The sequence below is a fragment of the Pelophylax lessonae genome (assembly GCF_965119305.1).
Source record: "Pelophylax lessonae genome assembly, chromosome: 3".
Classification (NCBI taxonomy): domain Eukaryota; kingdom Metazoa; phylum Chordata; class Amphibia; order Anura; family Ranidae; genus Pelophylax; species Pelophylax lessonae.
In genome coordinates this window covers 423,630,255-423,650,207 of record NC_138770.1, presented here as the reverse complement: position 1 = coordinate 423,650,207, position 19,953 = coordinate 423,630,255, and the positions used below count along the sequence as shown (strand labels likewise).

Below are 19,953 nucleotides of genomic sequence, written 5' to 3'. Positions count from 1 at the left end.
GTATGCTGACACCTTAAGAGTTCCCTTCACTGGAACTCAACCCCACACCATAATCCCCTTTCCACCAAATGATTTGGACCAGTGCACAAAGCAAGGTCCATAAAGACTTGGATGAGCAAGTTTGGGGTGGAGGAACTTGACTGGCCTGCCTCAACCCCATAGAACACACAGCAATTCATACATTCTCATTGAACTGATGTAAATGATTCAGTGTGTTATATAAAGAATATTTTTTGTATGCAAACGGGAAATAGTGTATGTATAGCCAAATCTATCTAAAGTTTTGCATAGATTAGGAAGGGGTTAAACTTGTGTCAAGTTTTATTGCTGATTTTGTCCCAGTTAGGTAGATATACTCTTTCAATTTGTCCTGCTCGCCATTGTTACTGTGACAGAAAGCAATGGAAAATCCAATATTTTACAGCTGCCACTGATGCCGTTTTTTTATCGGCGATCATAAGTACTAATACTTTCTTCGAACTCCCAGTACATATCTGGCCAAATGCAAATTCTGCATAGGTGTCCCGCTGATGATGGCAAATTAGGGCTGTTGGAGAAGTTTTGGGACCCCAGGTATAGGGCAGAAGTTATGTAAGCTTTGGGACGGACGCCCTCTACATCTCCTCCAGCCCTATGAGCACCTCCAGTGGCCATGATTTACTATCATTAGCAGGACTAGGCCACCTATGGAGATTTTGCATCTGCCCAGATATGTACTGTGAGTTCTAACATTTGTAATAAACTGCCCACTAGATGGCACTTTTCCCTTTACACACACACACACACACACACACACACACACACACACACACACACACACACACACTGCATGCTATGGAATAAGAAGGGAACGTTTCCTAAGGAGACACTGACACCAATAAAATAAACTGGCTGATTGTAACTATTCTATTCTTTATCCAAAACTAAAAAGGAAAACTTGTTATATATAACACTTCCACTTCTGAACAACTGAGCTGCATTAGGGTTTTTCATTTATAGTGATAGTGCTGTCTTATTTGCTCCCCTTTTTTTCTACTATGTATCATTGAAAGCATTTTTGTTATGTAGCCTTTTTGTTCATCGTGCTCAAATGTAGATCAGGCCTCTGAGATTCCCACAAAACTCTTCAGTTCTTGGACACCCCCAGGGAATATACATTTTCCAGCTTTGATTCCTCAGGAGTGTTGAAAGGCCACACCTAATAAAGCAGAGGTAGCTAGACAAGCGATCTGCTGCCAGGTGAGAGGTCCTCCACTATAAGAACTGGTGGGGGCTAGCCAGGCAGGAGCCTCATAACATGCAGCTTCTGAAGAATACTCAGCTACTATAGGGAGCCCTCCCCAACTGCTACCGGAGTACTTCAGTTACAGTGGTGTGGCTAGTTGGATCCCTCTAGCTGTTTGCCTGTGCTACCAGCGCCACCCTAAACTTGAGTGATACTTTTTAAGAGAATAAATGTGTTCTAAAATGTTTTACTGAAGTATTACTTCTCAGATAGATGCTGTTAAAGAATCTAATAGAGAGACTATGCTATGCAACCACAGATTACTCTTTTGAGTCACAGAAACATGACTGTGACGAGTTTTTGTGCTGACTATCCTGAACCTGTTTTGGATTATTGCTTTTCAAGTGATTGTAAAGTCTCCTGGCTCCTCCCCCTGCTTTGTTTCTCCAAAACAAGTGTGCCTGCCCCCAAGCCTCGTGGCCTCGGCCTCGCTACCTCATCACTGGTTGTGTTTGACAGCAGCAGAAGCGAATGGCTCCCACTGCTGTATCTGAGCCAATGAGGAGAGAGAGAGAGAGACCCTGCTCTTGTGCACATTGCTGGATCGAAAATGGGCTCAGGTAAATATTTAGGGGGAGCTGCATGCAGAAGGTTTTTTTTTACCTTACTGCATAAAATGCAGTAAGGTAAAAAAAAAAAATGTACCTTTTGCACCTGTTTAGTAAACTGCAAGTTAGTTTTCGGTCTGATCATTCAGAGGATTACCTATTCTGTTCTGTTTTTCTGCTTCAGATTTGTACCTTTAACAATACAACCAGTTACATGTGAATAGAGCCTCTGAGCAGCATTGGGCACAGAGTTTGATTTCAGAGCTAGCATTTATGGCCACACACAAAATTGATGCAGCAAATTGTCCTGCATGTATGCAGTCATATCACATAGGTCTTCTGCATCCAGATGCTGTGTTTAGCTTAGTGCCTTGTCTATTTTAAAGTGGACTAAGTCTCAGTTCCTCCCCTTTCCTGCTGAAGCTGGCACAGTCTTGTTTTTTTTTTTTTTTTGGCCATAGCAAACCTTTTTTTCTTAACCTACATTATCGCTAGATCTTTCTTTGCTAGTCACATGTGCAGCACTATAGAGGATTTTTTTTCCTGTGGGTGGGGGGGGTTCAGCTCTCAAAGTTCAAGAGAAGAGCAGCACTAGATGGTGCACTTTCCACCTGCCCAAATGTTGGCTGTAGCAGTGGGCTTTTGTGCAGGATCATACGTTTGGCTCTAATACACTCAAAAAGTAAAGTGCTGTGCGTGCAACGCACTACGGCAAGAATTGGGTGTAATTGCACTGAATATTGGCTATGGCTTAAAGGGCCACAGAGTGCAGGGATTCAGGAGTAAGTGGGGGCGGAGTTCAGGGGTCAATAGTAGATGACACAGAGCTCAGGGGGGTCATTGGGGTACTGCACTGTAAAGCTAAGGGCTATGGCCTAACTATTTGATTTGGGCTAGGGCAAGCGAGCCCTGGGCAGTCAGGCAGATATGTGGGACCAATGCGACTTAGTCAGAGAGTACGCACCAATAGGCAGAGAGAGGAAAAGCCACACTCACTGATATACTGGTAGCTGGGTGATGAGAGGTTTATGAGAGGCTAACAGAGCTGCAGGCACTGGGCAGAAATGCTGATAGGATTCAGTGGCCAAAAGTAGAGCATAATAGGTAGGACTTAAGCAGAACTTTGTGCACCTCACTGGTCACATTACATCACAGTCCCTGCACAGTGCACACATACTGACTGAACTCACACTGCCCAGGGTTGCTGTTAGAAATAATGGGGCCCCGTGCAGTCTACCAACCCAAAAATATTTTCCCTAAAATTACAATACAATCATTAGCTGACACAAACACAATATAACTTCCTGCTAAATCTAAAGGATGCAAATGTATTGAGTTAATTAAGCTTTGTATGTGAATGAGGTCTTGGGGCTCATTCTAGTGCTAACTGTTGCCTGTATAGTGTGAATCAACGTTTTTTATGTGGCTGGGGATGGATGTAGGCAGTCGTTGGGTGCAGGTGTAGCACACAGTGTGCATTTGGGGCCACTAACCTATACATCTGTCAAATTGTGACCTGTGGCAACAGTCATACAGTACAAATAAATGGGCACTGCCCACACCTATACAGTGGTGAAAATAATTATTTTATCCCCTGCAGATTATCTATATATCATTTAAAATATACCTATGATAACAATTATAGACCTTTCAATTCTTTGTAAGTGGGCAAATTTACAAAATCTGCAGGGGATCAAATAATTATTTTCGCCACTGTAACTGGCCTTTGCAGCAAGAAGCGCATGGAAGGGAGACGAATGTCAAACAAAACAAAACCAAATAAAAATTCCCAGACCAGCCTGTAAAGAACCAAATTGTCCTCTCGAACAGTTTGTGTTAAAAACAGATTTATTTTTCACACATTTGCAAATCCATGCGTAAGCTGCAGAGCCACTTCATGGCACCCCAGTATTATCTGCTGTTATAACTCTTTTTGAGAGCCTCCACAGTGGAAGCACATGCATTAAAATGGATAGATAGAGGGAAGGTATGCCCAGAGGGAGCCCAACTCTTCTCAAAGGCACAGGGGTGCACGGGACACTCAGAATAAAACACAATGGCTATGTATTTATTTATGTATTTAATATATTTATAGAGTTGAGGTGTAACTGGCCAGATTACCAGGGGAAAACGGAGTGAAAAAGGCCTAAAAAGAGAACTAATACAGCCACTACATCTAATGATTAAGATGCAATTCATTATTTTTTTTTATTTTAGGTTTAATACTGCTTTAAATGATTGACGCATACCATTTCTGCTTGTGATAATTTCTGTAGTGGTTTATTCAGTATTACTTCAAAATAGTTGTTCTGTTGTGTTGAAAATCTGCTAGTACATTGTAGAATTTTGTTGGCTGCAGTGCAGTGGAGCAAATATAGTGAAGTGTCATTGTCTTCTTCCTCCAGACATTTGTTTGGTGGAAATTGATAGCTTGATAGTGCTGTAAAATATCCTGGAATAAAGCAGTCATCGGTCATAAACCTGCTTCATGACTGTAGCTCAGGACACAGAAACCCAGTGCACGCAGAGTAAAATAAATGCACTTTTGGGAGAAATTTAATGCATGCGTTAGCTTAAGGCACATTTTTTTTTTTTTTTTTTGCATTATTGTATCTCCCGTGTTGGTCTAAATATATATTATACATAAAGGTATGTGCTGGGATATGTGTTCTTCTAAAGAAATCTTAAGGTAAGGATTGCTAAAGCACTTTTTACTATCTATGAATGATTTGTATTAATTGTTTTGCAGAGAGGATATAATGAAATCAGGGAAGTCAAGCAGTTTCACTTCACCGGTTGGCCTGATCATGGAGTACCGTATCATGCCACAGGCCTGCTGTCTTTTATTCGGAGAGTAAAATTGTCTAATCCACCAAGTGCTGGTCCCATTGTGGTTCACTGCAGGTTTGTGTGACTTGTATAATATCACTATCACTTAAACGTTATTTCTAGGGTGTAATTTTTTTTCCTAAGTCTAACTGAACATTGTTATCCAAAAAATATGTTGCCCAAATAGGACAAATATCAGTAGGCTGTATTATACAAGCCATTGGCCCTATTCAATTCTATAGCACAGCCTGGGCCTATGATCCAAGGGGCTCCGCATGGATTGATTCAAAAGCTAGCAGTGTTGTTACCTTAGAAACATTTTCATGCAGGTCTAGCTCACTTTAATGATTTCATTTCATAGAAGGTTTCAACTGTGCAAGGTGCATGCTTTCCTATTTTTCTTAGTTTTTAGCTCAAATCCAGTGCATTCCTTTGTGCATGGTGCAGTCAGGGACAGCTGCAGAAGCAGCTGCTTTAGTTCTTACCAAAGACCTGGGTCTTTGATCACCATTTGCTCAATTTTGTTTTTGTCACACTGCTGTTGGATCTTCTATTTATCTGGCATGTAGCATAGTCAGTGTTCGTTTTTTGTTGTCAGTTTCCATAGCTTTACCAAAACTTGCGTCAGATTCATGGTAATCTTTAGCACCACTTTTATGAATTGGTGCTTTGGGTGCACTAAATTGAAAAAAAATATCTCCAGTTCACATATAAAGAAAATAAAAGTAATCGATGTTCAGAGATAGGCAGAGGGCCTGTCTCTGCAAGCTGTAAAGCAGGGTCGCATATTTGCTGTCGCTTCTTCATTTGCTGTCAATGATGCTGTCCGCTTCACAGGCTACTAGTAGTAACCAATGACACTGACAGTGGGCAGAGCCTGTGGGGCTAGTACCCTATCAAGACCACTTGCGATTCAATGCTGAAAGTGGGCAGAGTCCATTGCAAATAGGAGGTTTCTATTTGCTTGACATCTATTCACTGCCTGCTGTTGATCACAAGGTGGGAGATGCTGATGGAGTGCTAGTTGCTCTGAATCCCCTCAACCTCCCCTCAACCACTGCACCATTTGTGTGACAGGTGCAGCAGCAGAGAGGGAGTTCTTCATTGAGGATGTGCCTCTGCACAACAAATGTTGGTACTTGTTCCAAATTAATTTACAATTGTCGTGGAGTTCCAATGATCATCGGAGAGTTTTCTGAAATCCCCAAAATGTGTTTGTGTCGGACCTCCTAAATACCCTTCATTTATTAGATGGCCCCAAATTACCTTAATTGCCCGAATCAATTAAACACTAGCTTTTTTTTTCTGATGCAGGTTAAAAATTACCAACTCTCCGAATAAAACTGAATTTAAAAACAAAAAATTACCAACCCTACTTGTTAGGCTGGCCATACACTATACAATTTTCTTGTTCAACTTTCCTTTAGATTTACCAAAACCATGTAATATAGGGTCAAACCTAAACACTTTAAATTTGTATGCAGTCAGGCAGGCCCTTGCACTACGTAGTTTAAGGTAAATCTAAAGGAAATTGAATAAGAAAATTGTATAGTGTATGGCCAGCCTTACAGTGAACAGTGTAGACCAGGGATCCTCAAACTGCGGCCCTCCAGCTGTTGTGGAACTACACGTCCCATGAGGCATTGTAAAACTCTGACATTCACAGACATGGCTAGGGATGATGGGAATTGTAGTTCCTGAACAACTGGAGGGCCATAGTTTGAAGACCTCTGATGTAGACCCTCCCTTCAGACACTTTTTATACAGATGTTTAAATGGGTGCTGTTCACACTTCTTTTAGCTGGTTTCCAGAAAATCTTTGTACCCAGAGTTGGAAGAACTCAGTTCAAGAATAATACAGTTCAGTAACCGGGGCATTCTGTACAGTTCACTCTAAGAGTTTGAACTGAATTGGGCCGATACAGTTAACAAGGACCTGTCAGTATATGCCTGGGATTAATCCAAAACCATTTTTCAATTTTGATTCAACAGCTCTTGAAAGACAGCTTAGCATTTATTTAGCCACTCTACTGCCACTGCATGAAGAAAATGGCAGAGTGTTGTTTATAAATATAGCTCCACAAATAACCCTTGGATGATAAATGCCTCTGTCGGTGAATGGAGCCGTTGTCCTGTGCAGAGCTAACCTGAGTGGTTCTGCATCAGAACGATCACTGTAATTTGTTAAAGAAAGACCAATCGCAGTGATCTCAATGTAAACTTCTTTTTTTCTAGGTCAGCAGCAACCACTGCAGTAAAAAAAAATATCTTTAACCCTTCTCCTCCCACTCATTTACAATAAAACTGACTTCTATAATGTCTCTGTGACGTGTATTTTAATCCCGTCACCTTTCTCATCCTGCACATCTGAACATTCCTCTCCTTCCACTGTTTTGTCACACCTAGAGTGTTACACTGGACTGTTTTTAGTGCAATTTTTTTTTTTTATCACATTTGAGAATTGATAGTGCATGGGAAATTGTTCACGTTTAGTGCAATTTTTTTGATTATTGCCTTGTGAGTGTCACGCAGTATTATTGTTTGTTCTTGTATTGTCACCTGCGATTATTTCACTGTTTGTGTATGAGCAATTGTTCACAATTTATGCAATTTTTGTAAAATTTTTCATGTTTTGTGTTACTTCTGAATTTTTGCACTATGAGTGTTACACAGAATTTGCACGTTTTTATCACACAGGGAGATTTACTGTTTTTACTGTGTGCGCCATTTTCTACATTTTATGCAATTTTTCATGATTTATGCAATTTCTTTGCAATATTTCATATTTTGTGTTACTTTTTCGAGTCACACAGTATTGTTAATTGCTTACTGCAATGACCCACACAGGGTCATTGCACCGTGTATAGTGTGTGCCATTGTTCACAATTTATGCAGTTTTTTCACAATTTGATTAATTATTGGTGTTATATCTTTTGCACTTGGTTTTCTTAGCACTTTCTGTTTCTAGTTGAGTTTGTAAAGTACCACGCTTTTATACCATGATCAGCGGTTGATGACACTAATCTTTGCCCTAATGACACCGTCCACTGCTCTACTGACTCTGTCAGTATATATACACATGCACACACACATATGTGTTTGAGCTTTGGGGTGCACACCCTAATGCAATAGGCTGTGCACACCTATGCTAAGCTCAGATTTGAGAAACATTTTGTTATGATTTTCAGACATCTACAGTTGCCTCATCATAGCTGTGCTTTAATTTCAAGTGTCACTAAAGCGCTGTATCAAAAACCTGCCAAGCTTCTATGTTTGTGGATTCATGGTTACCTTTTGCATCTCACTATTGGTCAATGACACCACCCATTACAATGATAGGCCAATAGTGCGTTGTAAGCGGGCTAACAGGGACTTGTAGCTGTAGGCATAACAGAATCTATGAAGCTTTGGAAAGTTTGGGACAATCAAGGGCAAGTGGAGCTTTAAGAAACCAAACAGAAACTTTTCAATAACATTTTCTTTTGACTTTGCAAAGTTTAAAGCAAGGATTTTTCCTTCCAAAGCATTTAGGTACATGTTTGTTTTTTCCTTTGTGGAGTACAAATGTAAATTCATGTTTTCAGCAGTTCAGATGTTCTGCTGTAGTCTTAGATGTGAAGTGTTCATTGTTCCATGTCTACCTAAACACTGGTGTCATTTCAAGAAAATGATCAGAGTGCTTTGAATAACACATAGCGACACTGTTAGTTACATTTTATGGAAGGTAGCGGAAGGAGACTGCACTGCTAATAAATCAGACTATCTCTCGAATGCGCTTCTCTTGTTTTTTTCAGGTACTGGTGAAGTGTAAACAAAATAGCTGTGCTAGAAAGCTCTTGGTATTGATCCCCCATGATTAAATGCTGAGGCAGAGTGGAGAGTCAGAGCATAGACCTCTTATCTTCAGCCTCTGCCAGATCTACTAATGAGAACTACTGCACAAAGGAGCCAAGAAACACCATTTAACATGTTCTTTATAAAAAAAAAAATTCTTTAGTGCAATAATGAAAATATTGATATTTCCTGCTTCATTCAGAAATGAGCAAACTACATAAAACTTATAAAATTGAAGTTGGATTTCTATTGTTTGTGGCATTGTTTGCATTTTCTTCTCTTTATTTTTAGAGGAATTTTAAGTACTTTATTATAAACTGTAGTTTTAGCTGTTAGACTTTAGTAAGGCGTGGACATCTCCTTTTTGCAGTTTCCACAGTTACCTGGACGTAGAGGCATTACCTCTTCATGGTGGTTTGAAAGTACTTTAAGGGGAAATTTCTCGCTTGTAGGATGATGGTTCATAAGTGCAAAGGTAGTACCTCTGGGCAGGCTTTTCCAACTCTTGATCAACTAACAGAGCTGGGGCGGCCTGCAGTACTTCTTTTTTAAGGCCTGATACTGCGAGCCTAGACCGTTTTCCTCTGATGGAGTTCCAACCTTCTTCGGAGCCCTTAAAGTATAGCTAAAGACCAAACTTTTTTTTTTTTTTTTTTAGTTCTGGATAGATTAGAGAGGGATTAGAAAACCTGTCAGTTTTTATGGCTGTCTGTGACCACATTAAGAAGCATTAACTTCTATTTGTCCTGTTTTCCATTATCATTGAAAGTGAAGGTAAAAGAAAATCCTAGTTTTTGGGTTGCCCCCATGAAAGTAATAGAGAGGTAATCTTCTAATGGGGACAGTAGTTCTGATGACCTGGGGGCCCCCAAGGAATTCCCTTAATTTGCAGAGATTTCTTCACTTCCTGTTTAGCTATGGGACTGGAGATAAAGGGAAATCTCCATAATGGGACACAGATGTTGGAGAAAAAAAAAAACGGACAGGGATTATAACCCTCACTTACCTATCCACAGTGGAAATAGTTCCCCTCTGGGGATAATCAAGAATTATCGGGCATGCTGTTTCTTTGTATCTCCCACTTCTCCTTTTAAGTTCACCGATCCTAGGATCACACTCAGAGTTGTTTGCTTTAAGAATTAGCAAAATGGCGAGATCTAGTGCTCTCTGTATATACTTTTATTGCACCACAGGGGTCCCCTACTGAAGAAGTCACGCCCATTGACATTAGGTAACGCGTATAGAGGTGGAATCTATCTGTCGACATCATCCCGCAGCCATCCCGCCATACGAAAAGTGTTTGTAAGCTTGCACAGCTTAAAAGTGCCTTGTTTGTGAGTATTTTACCATACGTTTTATGTGCTGCAATTAAAGTACATACCAAGAGCACTAGATCTTTCCATTTTCTTCCTCCTTATACCCAACAAAACAACTTTGAGGATCATTCAGCTTAAAGGGAGTAGTGGGAGATACACTCGTGAAATAAAGGTCAAAATATTAGGTGAGTGGCTAGAGCACATTAGTGGAAGAGAGCACCTGCACTTTGGAACGTTTTTTTTTTTGCGGTTTGGTGGAGCAGCACTTTCAGATTTATTTTTCACATGGAACTTTGAATAATATATATGGATACTTTTGTATTTTATTTTTGATCACTGTTTCCATTTTTTTTTTTTTTTTTTTTTTTACATATTACATGTATTATAGGATATATAATATTATTGTTTGTGGGTGTATATTAAGCACTGTAGATTTGTTTATGTATTTTTGACTAGCAGTGCAGCACTGTTTTTTGATTTACTAAATTATTAAGTGGAGTGAAAACACTTTTTTTGTGTTTGCAGCAACTGGATTATTTGTAGCACATTTTTTCATATAGTTTGATTAATTGTTTGGATTGCGCTGATGGGAGATTGGTTTAAGTTCCCTACAATACAGTTCTTCTCTTGCTCTGGCATCCCTTCCTCCTCCTCCTCCTCCTCCTCTTATGCCTTATCCAGGGAGGAATTCTCGGCAGCTATTTTGCACTATAATATATATATATATATATATAGATAGAGAGATCTTTGACCATAAAAGCTCACTCGAAATTCAGGGTTGCAAACGTGCTCTTGTGCTATCTCTTGCTCTGGTTTTCTTGGAACTTCAACTGCTTCTGCATAGTCTGGTGGGGGATGTAGAGGAAGGCAACCCTATACCTTTTGAATAAGCTAGTGCAAAAAGGGTGTTAGTCTACTGACATAACTTCTAAGCCCAATGATATAATTTCAGTCCTAATGGATGCAGTACGGACCTGCTTAGACCCAGAGCAACCTGTGTCTTTTACCCCTACCCTTCGATCTGTTTTTGCGACCATGTCTGTCTGTCAGGTTTAGAGTCTGGGTAAAGATATGGCTAGGGATCCTGGATCTGTCTTGTTGAATCATTCTCATCTCCAACATTTAAAAATATGCCAACAGCCACTGCATTGACATGCTAGCAGATGTCATGTGCCTAAAAAAGGAAAAAATGGGTATCTTGGGACTTTGAGTGCATAATCACTTAGTGTTAATCTAGTTAAGACACATGGTTTAAAAAGATTTCAAACAATTTTATTTGGTTACTGCTTTAAAAGTACTCAACTCACAGACATCAAAACAAACGCAAAAGTACATTAAAAAAATTCATGCCATAACAAGGAGTATAGGTTGGTCCTGAACGCTAAATCATTTTGACCGGTTTCGCCAAATCAGGCTTCTTCAGAAAAATATCGTAGACAAGGGTCCCTCTATTAAGTAAAACATATACATGTCAAAACAGAAAAATTGGTGCATTTTAGGCAAAGATGTACATTGGTACAAATACAAATAAACTTATGTTCAAGCATATTGACCAATATCCGCCTAGTGAAACCCAGAGTGTTGAAAGGACTGATCCATACCTGTAAGTTGTAGCAGATATTGAGAAATGGGGATGTGTGAGCAAAAAAAAATAAAAAAATCAGTAAATACATCAAAAATCATCCTGAAATAACATACAGACGTTCAAAATCTCTAAAAGACAGCCTGGTGTGAAGTCATTATACAGTCAATACCCCTACAAACCCTGGCCCAGTAGGATCCTTGGAAGATGCAATTATTGTCTAAATAATATACAATAAATAATTATTGTATTCTAATTATTAGAACAGGCAACTCCATTCAACTTCCAAATGGTTCTATCTGGACTCCCAAACATAAAATAACTTGTCAGACTATAGGAGTAGTATATTTGTTCAAATGCAATTGTAATGCCTTTTATGTGGGGAAAAAACAAAACTTCCATTCCTCAAAAGAATAAGGGATCATGTGTCCTTGATTGGAAATAAAGAAATGGAGACCCCCATAAGTCGCCACATGGGGCTATATCATAACTTTGACCTAAAATTCTGTGGATTTTTTGGGCTTAAACATGTCCCTTCATATGAAAGAGGTGGGGATATTGATCGTACCTTGTTACAGATCCAGACAAGGTGGATATACTCGTTATAGGCTACGAGGTATCCCAGCCTCAATGCAGGCATTCGTTTCAAACCATTTCTAAGATTGGGTTTTGGCTGTATTTCTCTTCTTCTTCTCCATCAGTCCCCCCTTTTATTGTTGCCCCTCCCTTTTTTCTTCCCTTTCCCTTCTCCTCTCTGTAACTGTACCTGTACCCAAAATAAACAGGGTTGGCCTGTATTGTTTTCTTCGGGTACTGGATCCTGCATTTTTCACCCACCTTGATACATAATGCAACAATAGTTAGCTACAGGCTGCTATACAGGTTCAGGGCCATGGTCCATTCCTATGGTAACCAGACCCTGATGACTCCTTTGCGGATATGCCCACTATTAGGTAAATTGCAGCATGGATGAGTTATCATGTGGGGTGTTTAACTTATGCCTCGTTTCCACTGAGCGGATCGGTTCGGGTCGGTTCGGTACGGTGCGCTAATTTGAGTGTTTCCATTATGAAAGTGGCCCATACAACCGAACCAAACCGCACCATTCCTGGTCCTGCTTCAGATGTAGGGCCATAGGAAATGGTACGGTACGGTTAGGGCGGAGCTACTGGCGTCACACGATAGAGTCCTCTGATTGGCGGACAGGAAACCATCAATGCTCACGTCAAATGAAAGAGCAAAACAAACACCTCATTTGGTGTAAACCCTGCATGGTCCCTGGTGGCCCGACTTGCAGTGGAAACGCTCACCTGAATAGACCGGACCATTCTAACCCTTCCAAACTGTACCGACCCGAACCGTTCCGCTCAGTGGAAACGAGGCATTAGTGTGTTATTTACCGTCTGAAATGCATCTACTACATTGGCAGTAGGTAACGTCTACCTTTTTGAACTTGGTGGATTTGTCTAATGCAATATGCATTCTGGCTGAAGCAATTTCATCCACCATTTCTGCAGAGTACCTGCTTCCCCAGAGACACAAACACTTGGGTTGTCACAGTTCCTTTTCTAAACCTACAAATACCCTCTCTTTCTACATCTATTTCATGAGTACAATAATAAAAGGTGGAATTGCATCATCATATTTTGATGGTGTGAATGTCATTCTATTCTATTGTATTCTATTCTCAACAAACCTCTCACTGTTCCTGAAGAGGATGTTTCCTTCTTTAAGGATTTCTTTTGTAAGATCTCATCTTTTCATGGTATATGTGGACATTCAAGATTTATGTCCTCGCATTCCCACCGTTCCTGAACATCAATGCTTTGTGGTGGCAGACCAACACTTTACCCTGCCTCTAAGGCTCTCTTCAGCAGCAAGAGTTTTTCACAAAGTTGCTTGCTCTGCTCCTCATCCTCCTAGACTCTCAGGGCATCCATGTCAGTGGGTACCTAGATGACCTTCTGCTGAAAGACCTCTCAACCATTGCCTTGTCTGCCAACATCCAGGGTGATCCAGCTTAGTAAAAGGTGTTGCTTATGTTAATACCTCACTTCGTCTACTTGTGTATTTATGGGATCGGAGTCCTGTACTTTCAGTGCTTCAAAGTCCTCCCTTTGACCTTATCTAGGATATCCCATTAGAGGATGTCAACAATAAAGTGGCCTTTTTTGTTGCCATTACCTCCATCGGGCATGTCTTTTGAGTTGGGTGGTTCTTTCTTGTGAAGAACCTTTTCTTATCTTGTGGTCCTGAGAATTAGACCTTCTTTCCTCCCCTAGGTGCTCTTTCTCCCTGTAGGTCAGGGGTAGGGAAACTTGACTCTCCAGCTGGGCTGAAACTACAAATCCCATCATGCCTCTGCCTTAGGAATGCATGCCTGTGGCTGTCAGAATTGTGCAGTGCCTCATGGGATTTGTAGTTTCATCACAGCTGGAGAGCCAAGGTTCCCTACCCCTGCCTTAGGTGGATATTCTCCCTACTTCCCTCTGTCCTGCCCTAAAACACGCTTAGAGATTTCACTAAATTGCCTGGATGTGGTTGAAGAAGTTAGGGTCTACCTAGCTGCAACATCATCTTTCACAAAAAGTACATTTTTTTGTTCTCCCTGAATGTCCAGAGAATGAACACACTGCTTTCCCTTCTTCCATTATAGATAGGTGGCTAAACCAGCCCATTTCCAGGCGGTATACAACCAAAGGGTTGCTCCTTTCCCTATCAGGGTCCACTCCACCAGATCTGTTGGTGTTTCTTGGGCCTTTAAGCATCAAGTATCCATTTCGCAGGTCTGCACAGCCGCCACCTAGTCTTCTGTTGGTACCTTCTCAAAGTTTTAACAGATGGATCTCCAAGCCTCTTCTGATGTGCACTACGACTGAAAGGTACTTTTAAATGTTTAGGGTCTGTAAACCCTTATTCTGGTGGTCCCGCTTTGCTGCTGTTTGAGGTCTCTTCCCTCTGGATTGGAAAACTGAGTCCCATGGACTGGGTGGGTTTGTATGAGGGGGCAAGTGTCAAAGTTTTTACCATTGTCCAATCATCTGAAGGTGACCCATGGTCTATGATTACAAGTCCTCTACTGTACTTTAACATATGAAAGTTGTAGGTTTGTGAAATTCCCATTTTTTTTTTTTAACTTGCAATAAAATAATTTTCTTTGAGTTCATTAGAAGGGACAGGTCCTTCCCCTCTATTCTAGTAATCCTCTTATATTGCTTGCTAAAAAGCTAAGGCATGCTGGGAGTGGGAGGGGCTTTCTTACAGTTTTGCCTGGCAGTGTCCGTCTTCTGAAGATAGCTCTATAACCTTATGCCTTTGACATCATCCTTTTCCCCGCAGTGTACTCTAAGAAAAGGATTTAACAGTCATAATTCCCATTTTTCAATTTGCAATCTAGTAGATATGTGTGCGAAACAAATGTAACTATTATTCTTAAAAGATAAGACCAACTGCAGGATAAGCCGCCTAAAGAATGTGTTTTTTGTCAATCGGGTCAGACTAATAGGTTTGCACTCTGAGTGGAACAGGAAAGCACAATCTATGTGCAGAACCACAAAGCAGGAGGCCCAGTATATAAATGTAAATAGAGCTGCTACCAATGTACCGTCTTCTTGCTTTCAACTTTCTTCCAAACTAAACATGACAGATCAGAAGTAAAAGGCTGTAAACGCATGCACAGCCATTAAAGATGCAGGAAACACTTACTATACACGAATGTCATAAATGTGACATCCGTTCTGTTCTGCTCAGATTCCCCATGGGATCTGTTCATGGATACCCTGCTGATTGTAACAGATGCCACCCATCTAAATAAAATCTACTGTTTTAAAACATGAATGCATATATTGGTAAACTGCTTATTTTAGGATATTTGTTTATTTATTGAGCTTTAAATAGGCTGTGGTTTGTTACATTTTATTAAATACGTCTAATAATTTGATTTGTGCATCATTACTTAGCAGTCCTTGGTTAAAACCATGTAAGCTTAAAGTTTACTGTAGAACTTATCTGATTGACCAATTCGATTTAATCAGTTTTCTGGGAAAATTTGTGACCATATTCATGGGAAATAATTACTATATTTGCATTTCAGAACCCTAGGAGCTCATTAGTAAGTTCTAGCTTACTGCTGGTCCCTACCAGCATATCTTAACAGGTATGACGCAACAAGTGACAAATGTAGTGTAATAAACTATATACAATGTATAAATCTGATTCCAACAACCAAGATACTGTATATCTCATTTTTAACCTTTTGGTTGTTTCTCCCGATACATCAAACTCTGTAAAATAAACAAAACTGACTTGACATAAACAGGTATAGGTCATAATTTTAACTCTAAAAAATATAATCTAAAATTGATAATGCAATTTAGAGTGCAGCCGGCTCTGTGTGCTCTTTCCCCTCTCACCTCCTTCCATCCCTTCTGCCGGGATCCGTGTAAGAGTGGGTCTGTGCAGACTCTTCCCCTGCTCACCCCCCTGCTGCACAGTGACAGAAGGAATGCAGCCAAGTTTCTTTCCCAGTGGTGGCTGTGCTGTGGCTGTGTGTGTTGTCTGCTCACTCCTGTTCTCCCCCCTCCCTCCTGGCAGTGCTGTGTGCATCCAGTCAGAGGGAGGAAGATAAGAAACCAATGGAAGCCTCAGAGCGTGCTGGGCAGAATCTATGGATGATGGGGATAGTAGTTCTTTAAGAGGCCCTGCACCATACTTGCTTTTGGAGACTGATGGCTACCTGATTTCAATTCCAGCAAGAGGCTGCACCTGGAAAAGGTGCGCTTCAGTTTTTCTGAGCAAACTGATCATGATCTGGGCAGTCCATGGGAGAGATCTGTTAAGAGGGTCTGTGCCTCATATCTGAGGTACCGGAGCTAAGAGGACCTGTTGCTGTGCCTGTTTCCCCACATCAGGTGGAGAGTGCAGACCTGCACCTGAGCCTGCAAGAGCTGCCTTCAGAGACTGAGTTTGGGAGAGAGAGATTCACTACATCTTCAGGATTGGATTTAAGAGGTCGTAGTCTGTGTGAGGGACCGAGACCTGATTGCTGGGGACTGCTGATTGCCAAGCCATTGGGACCAGACTAGCTGCCTGCCAGGAAGTGGTGAGCTCATCGGCACATCCTAAATGCCCACCACACACTGTAAATCCAAATGGGAGAATGCTCCTTCTTAGTAAACTACTATTTCCTACCATCCAACCAAAAGGGACAGTGCACCACCTGAACAAGGGCCCTACCAAAAGCCAGCCAATGTTCACTTCTAGGCGCTAGGTACTTTCCACCTCCTCCAGGGGTACCCCATACTTGAAGCGTGTACATCCACCCACTGTTGGGGGTGTATGCACAAGATGCACACCAGGATCCTTTAGATTCTTTTGAACTTGTTGGGGTTGTTTAGAGACTCTGTTCCCTGGTTATAGATTAGTTTAGTCTTGTTAAAAAACTTTGAGTGCCAGCTAGCGGGTAGTTTACCATTTTGCCCTTTGTAGCATTCTTGTCAGTGTAACTACATCTTCCTTGATGTATCTTTTGTTTGTATTGCCTTAATATATTTAGTTTACTTCCAAGTCATTGTGGCCTAATTCCTGTGCACTATTAAAGAGTATATGAGCAAGTGTCAGCGGGGACCAAGCCAAAAAAATGGTTGTGAACTTCAGAAATGAAATATGAGCAAAGCATATCCTCCTAAAGTGCGTACTTGTCTCAAAGAACAGCATTAAGTGCAATTTCTGTCTCCTGCTTCATTCCTCTGCTATCAGCATAAATCACTTCTGACAAGGTTTCCTGACACCTAGAGAAAAAAGGTGACGAGAGGGATCTCCAGCTAATTGACAGCCTTAGCTCTGTTCCTGTGTGCTGTATGGAGGGGATGTCTCTTCCCTCCAATCAGCTTTCAAAACTCCCCTCACTGAACTCTGCAGTGCATGCTTTTAGCTCTCTTCCCTCTTTGTTCTGACAGCTCATATAAGCTTCATCAATTCTAGACTTTGAACAAGTGTAGAGAATCATAGCCCACAGATAACTTATGTAGGAGCATTTGTTTCATCTCTGTGCATCACCTGAGGCTAGTCACTTCACTGGGCATATGTAAGGGTTTACAACAACTGTAGGAGTCGTGGCAGAACAGAGGACCCATCAACACCAGCGGATCCATCGGGGGTAAAAGCTACATTGACTAAAACTTTTTTCTCTCCCCCCCCCCCCCCCCTTGCTCAATCAGGGAACTGCATCAATACCCCAAAAAAGTAAATCTTTTGCAGTGATCCATGGTATGTAAATGTGAAACTGGTAAATTCCGTTGTTTGTCAGATCAAACAGCAATATTATGCAATACAATCTTTTTTTTTTTTTTGTGTAGTCTTACCCATATAAATGAAATTGCACAAGATGAGGACATAAATGAGAAAACATGATTGGTACAGTGCTCAGCATAAGTGAGTACAGCCCCTTTTTGAAAAGTAAGATTTGAATCAATACATGAATGAACACAAAAAAAAATTCCAAAATGTTGACAAAACTGAGCTTTATATAACATATGTTTAGCTCCATTACATGACAATAAGGTTAATATTATTACTAGTTTACAAAATCTTCAGTTTTACTCAAATTAGTTGATGCAAAAAATGAATACACCCCACAACAAAAACGACATCTAGCATTTTGTATGGCCTCCATGATTAGTAAGGACAGCACCAAGTCTTCAAAGCATGGAATGGACAAGTTGCCGACATATTGCAACATTAATCTTTTTCCAGTCTTCAAGAGCGACCTCTTTTAGAGCCTGGATGCTAGATGGAGAGTGATGCTCAACATGTCTCTTCAAAATTCCCCATAGGTGTTCGATTGGGTTCAGACCAGGAGACATTCTTGGACACTGCACCACTTTTATACCATATTCAGAAATGCAACAGTGGCCTTAGATATGTGTTTTGGATCATTGTCCTGTTTGGAAAAGTGCACGATGACCAATGGCACGGAGTGATGGTAGCATCTTCTCTTTCAACATAGAATACATCTGTGAATTTATGATGCCATTAATAAAGCAGCACTCATGCAGCCCCGCAGAAGAACACTGCTACCGCCATATTTCATAGTAGGCACCATGCATTTTTCTTTGTACTCCTCATCATTACGACGCCATACAGTTTTATAGCCATCAGTTCCAAAAACATTGAGCTTGGTCTCATCACACCCGAGTACAGAGTCCCAGTTGTCATTATATTTTTCAGCATGGGCCCTGGCAGATTCTAGGTGGGCTTTTTTGTGCATGGCCTTTAGGAAAGGCTTCCTTCGTGGATGAAACCCATGCATGCCATTCCTCTGCAGTGTACGCTGTATTGTGTCACGGGAAACAATCACCCCAGTTTTGCTTTTTACTTCTTTAGCTAACTGCAGTGAACTTGCATAGCGATTTTCTTTAACCCTTCTCATCAGAAGACGCTTCTGTCGAGGTATTAACTTCCGTGGACGTGAGATGGTTGCAGTTCCGTCTTTGTTACATTTTTGTATCACTTTTGCTACGGTATAATGACTGATAAGTAAAGCTTTGCCAATCTTCTTGTAGCCTTCTTCTTTTTTGTGTAAAGAGATGATTTTCTTTCTCTTTTGTCCATTGACAGACGCAGCAGCTATGCTTCTTGACCATTAGGTTATGCGCCATCTACAGGAGTAGTACTAGGCAGTGAAAAAATGCTTCTTGGCATTTCTCTTCTATGTGGTGCCATTGGTGACAGCATGAAATGGAAAGGGGTTTTCTTTGTTGCAGAACACCCTTCTATAGTCAAATGTCTGCTGGACACCTGTTTGATGAATAATTAGACTCACATGTAGTTGAATTCTTGTTAACTAGGATTTTGTTGTCAAAAATTTTGAAATGGATTGTGTGTAATTGTCCTTGAACCTGACATTGTATGTCACCGGAGATCCATAAGAATCGGGTCCATCCACTGGGTTTCCAAATATAAAATATTTCATGGTACACCTGTTGACTTGACAAAGAGTGGGTCACTCAGAATAGTTGTTCTTTTATTTTCCTCTTTTACTACTATAGATTTTGCAAGAATAAATAAATCATTCTGAAAATTGTGGATCTGGTACCACATCACTAACAGATTTGAGGTTTGTCAGTGCTATTATGTAGTTTTAATGCGTTTGCACAGACAACACTCTTTGTAATGTGTGGCTCACCATTAAAGATCTACAGTATCTCACAAAGGTGATAACCCCCCCCCCCCCCCCAATATTTATGTAAATATTTTATTATAACTTTTCATGTGACAACACTGAAGAAATGACACTTTGGTACAATGTTAAGTAGTGAGTGTACAGCTTGAATAACAGTGTAAATTTGCTGTCCCCTCAAAATAACTCAATGCACAGTCATTAATGTATAAACCGCTTGCAACAAAAGTGAGTACACCCCTAAATGAAAATGTCCAAATTGGGCCCAAAGTGTCAAGATTTTGTGTGGCCACCATTATTTTCCAGCACTGCGTTAACCCTCTTGGGCATGGAGTCTACCAGAGCTTCACAGGTTGCCACTGGAGACCTCTTCCACTCCT

At 40.7% G+C, this 19,953-nt stretch overlaps 1 protein-coding gene across 15 annotated transcripts in view; it reads left to right on the top strand.

Moving 5' to 3' along the window:
• The window catches only part of PTPRK (protein tyrosine phosphatase receptor type K), a 658,422-nt gene that overhangs the window by 581,427 nt on the left and 57,042 nt on the right, over window positions 1-19,953 (top strand). For all 15 annotated transcript variants that reach the window (XM_082251915.1, XM_082251914.1, XM_082251916.1 and 12 more), the window contains one exon: window positions 4,583-4,737. In XM_082251915.1, coding sequence (XP_082108041.1) covers window positions 4,583-4,737 — 155 coding nt within the window. The remainder of the gene's footprint in view (window positions 1-4,582; window positions 4,738-19,953) is intronic.